Here is a 2,500-nt window from a genome sequence, read left to right on the forward strand (position 1 = left end):
ATCATTATCATCATCAAGTTAGCAGGTTTTTATTCCGAGAACGAATACCGCTTTAGGGAGTTGGCCAGATAATTAAAAAAGATTGCATTGCATGCCGCGAGAGTTCATTTTTTTTCTCTGCTGCGCCACATTCCACAATCCCCACAGACAATCCAATCCAATTCAGTCGGAAAACGATTAAAAAATGTGTATATATATATATATTTATATATATATATATATATATATATATATATATAAATATACACAATATATATATATACATATATATACATATATATATACATATACACATATATGTGTTCGAACAAATATATAATATATATATATGTATATATATGTATAAATATATATATATATATATATATATATATATATATATTATAAATATATCCGAAAGACGACGGTCGATAAATAGTCCGTACGATAGAGTGAATGTCAAGAAAACAAAAAAAAATAAAAAATAAAAATAAAAAAAAAAAAATAAAAAAATAAAATAAAAAAGAATCCAAAAAAAAAAATAATGCATCGAGAAAAAAAGAAACAAAGGAAATTCGAAAAAAAAAATAAAAAGAAAATAATCAACATAAAAGAAATAAAAAAAAAAAAAAAAAAAAAAAAGAAAAAAAAAAAAAAAATTATAAAAAAAAAAAAAAAAAAAAAAAAAACAAAAAATAAGAAATCATCGTAAGTGAAACGACAACTGAAATAGAAAAAAAATAAAAAAAAAAATAAAAAAAAAAAATAAAAAAAAAAATATTAAAAAAAAAAAAAAGTAAACAAAAAGAAACGCACAGAGACTTTGATCGTTTCAATGAACCAGTAGGTACTATTAATTATTATATAATGAATTATTAAGGGCCTGCTGTTCTAGCACTGGAAAGTGGTACCTCCGGTGGGATCTGCGGAGCGCTCTTTCTTCCTCTTCTTCTTCTTGCTGCCATATCCGTAGTTATCCCTGGCACTCCAGCCGGGGTATCGTTGCTGGTGCAGATGGCGCTCCTGCCTGGCCGCCTCATAATACCGCGCCTGCTCCTCCCGGCTTAGCGAGTGCCACTGCGTGATCATACCCCCAAAATTCAGATTCACAGATTCACACTCTCACAGTATTTAACCGTGCACCGTGTCTCCCAATTGAACATATTATTATTTTATCTCGAAAGATAGATAGAGGCCGCCGCCGATATAGAACAACACACAGAGATCATCGGCTAGGTAGACGACGCGACCCTCTTCTATCGTATTTATATCTCGTACAATAACCCTCATCATTTACTCCCTCCCTTTACCCTCGGCCCACCCCCTCCCCAATTTCCCCCATAACCCACGAACAGAGAGATCTACGGCGTACTGAGATTTCCTTAGATCCCACCTACAATGCTCTATACGTACTGAGATACTAGCAGGTACGGTTAGTATATATATATATCTCTTTCGAAAAACAACACACGCGAATAATATATATTTTATATATATATGTATTCCAAAGGTGTTAAAAAGACGCATGCATTATCGAGATGCGTTAAAGGGACTTTCTCTCGTTTTATTTCTCTCGTTATTATTATTATGATTAATAATAATACTTATGTATATATATATTTTTTTTTAGTCTTGTTTTTTTTTTGTTGTTTTTTTTTCTGGTTTCTTTTCTGAATTTTTTTTTCCTGTTTTTTTTTTCTGTTTTTTTTTTGCTTTTTTTTCTTTTTTTTTTTTTTCTTTCGATATCTGAAAACATTCAAACTCTTTCTCGCCGACAAGCCAACATCTCTTCCTTCTATCTTTGTTGCGCGCGCTTTTTTTTTTTTTCTTTTTTTCTTCGTTTTTTTTTTTCTTTTTCTTTTTTTCTTCTTCTTCCTTTCTTTTTAAACGAAAGCGGATTTTTAGCGATCCATTTTATGCGTCAGTTAGACTAATCTGAGGTTGATTGAAAACGATAATCTCGGGGAATGTACGGATGAAAGACATTCCGGAGGAGATATTGACTTGGACGAATATTAACTACTTCTTTTTCATCTTGCGTTCGAATCGGAGATTGAATTTTTTTTTTCTTTTTTTTTTTTTTTTTTTTTTTCATAAAATCGAATGGATAAAATCGAAATGAGTATCGTAATTTGTAATAGGTTTTTGATGAGTAATAAGTATCTTCGATTCGAACGTAGAGAAAAACATTGGTCTTAATAATAAGACGATTAATCGAGAGAACGTTATTACTCACTCGTCTTCCCAATATTTGGTTGATGGCAGCGCTTTCTTTTAAGGTACACTCGGCTACTACCTTTGCCCTCATCTCCTTCATGTAGAGCATAAATGCGTTCAGAGGCTTTTTTATATGGGGTTTCTTTTTATCTGTCAAAGAAGATACAAAGAAAAAAGTGTGTCAAATTTACGGATTAATCGTTAAAAAGGGACTACATATATATATATATATATAAATATATTGGATGTTAAAGGGGGACGGACTTTTCAGTACGTAGGGGCCTTTTACCTTGATTGTTTTGTT

General features: G+C 31.0%; 1 protein-coding gene across 5 annotated transcripts in view; it reads right to left on the minus strand.

Moving 5' to 3' along the window:
- The window catches only part of LOC124422033, a 37,306-nt gene that overhangs the window by 13,365 nt on the left and 21,441 nt on the right, over positions 1–2,500 (minus strand). For 3 of the 5 annotated variants that reach the window (XR_006941783.1, XM_046957913.1, XM_046957915.1), the window contains exons 6-8: positions 2,486–2,500; positions 2,216–2,346; positions 891–1,056 (exon numbers count right to left, since the gene is read on the minus strand). The exon at positions 2,486–2,500 is cut by the window's right edge and continues 68 nt beyond it. Coding sequence is in view for 4 of the 5 variants with exons in the window: in XM_046957913.1 (XP_046813869.1) it covers positions 891–1,056; positions 2,216–2,346; positions 2,486–2,500 (312 nt within the window). In the remaining variant the exon portion in view is untranslated. The remainder of the gene's footprint in view (positions 1–890; positions 1,057–2,215; positions 2,347–2,485) is intronic. The other 2 variants (XM_046957914.1, XM_046957916.1) reach the window with 1 other exon arrangement.

Source organism: Vespa crabro, chromosome 2, assembly GCF_910589235.1.
Source record: "Vespa crabro chromosome 2, iyVesCrab1.2, whole genome shotgun sequence".
Lineage (NCBI taxonomy): Eukaryota > Metazoa > Arthropoda > Insecta > Hymenoptera > Vespidae > Vespa > Vespa crabro.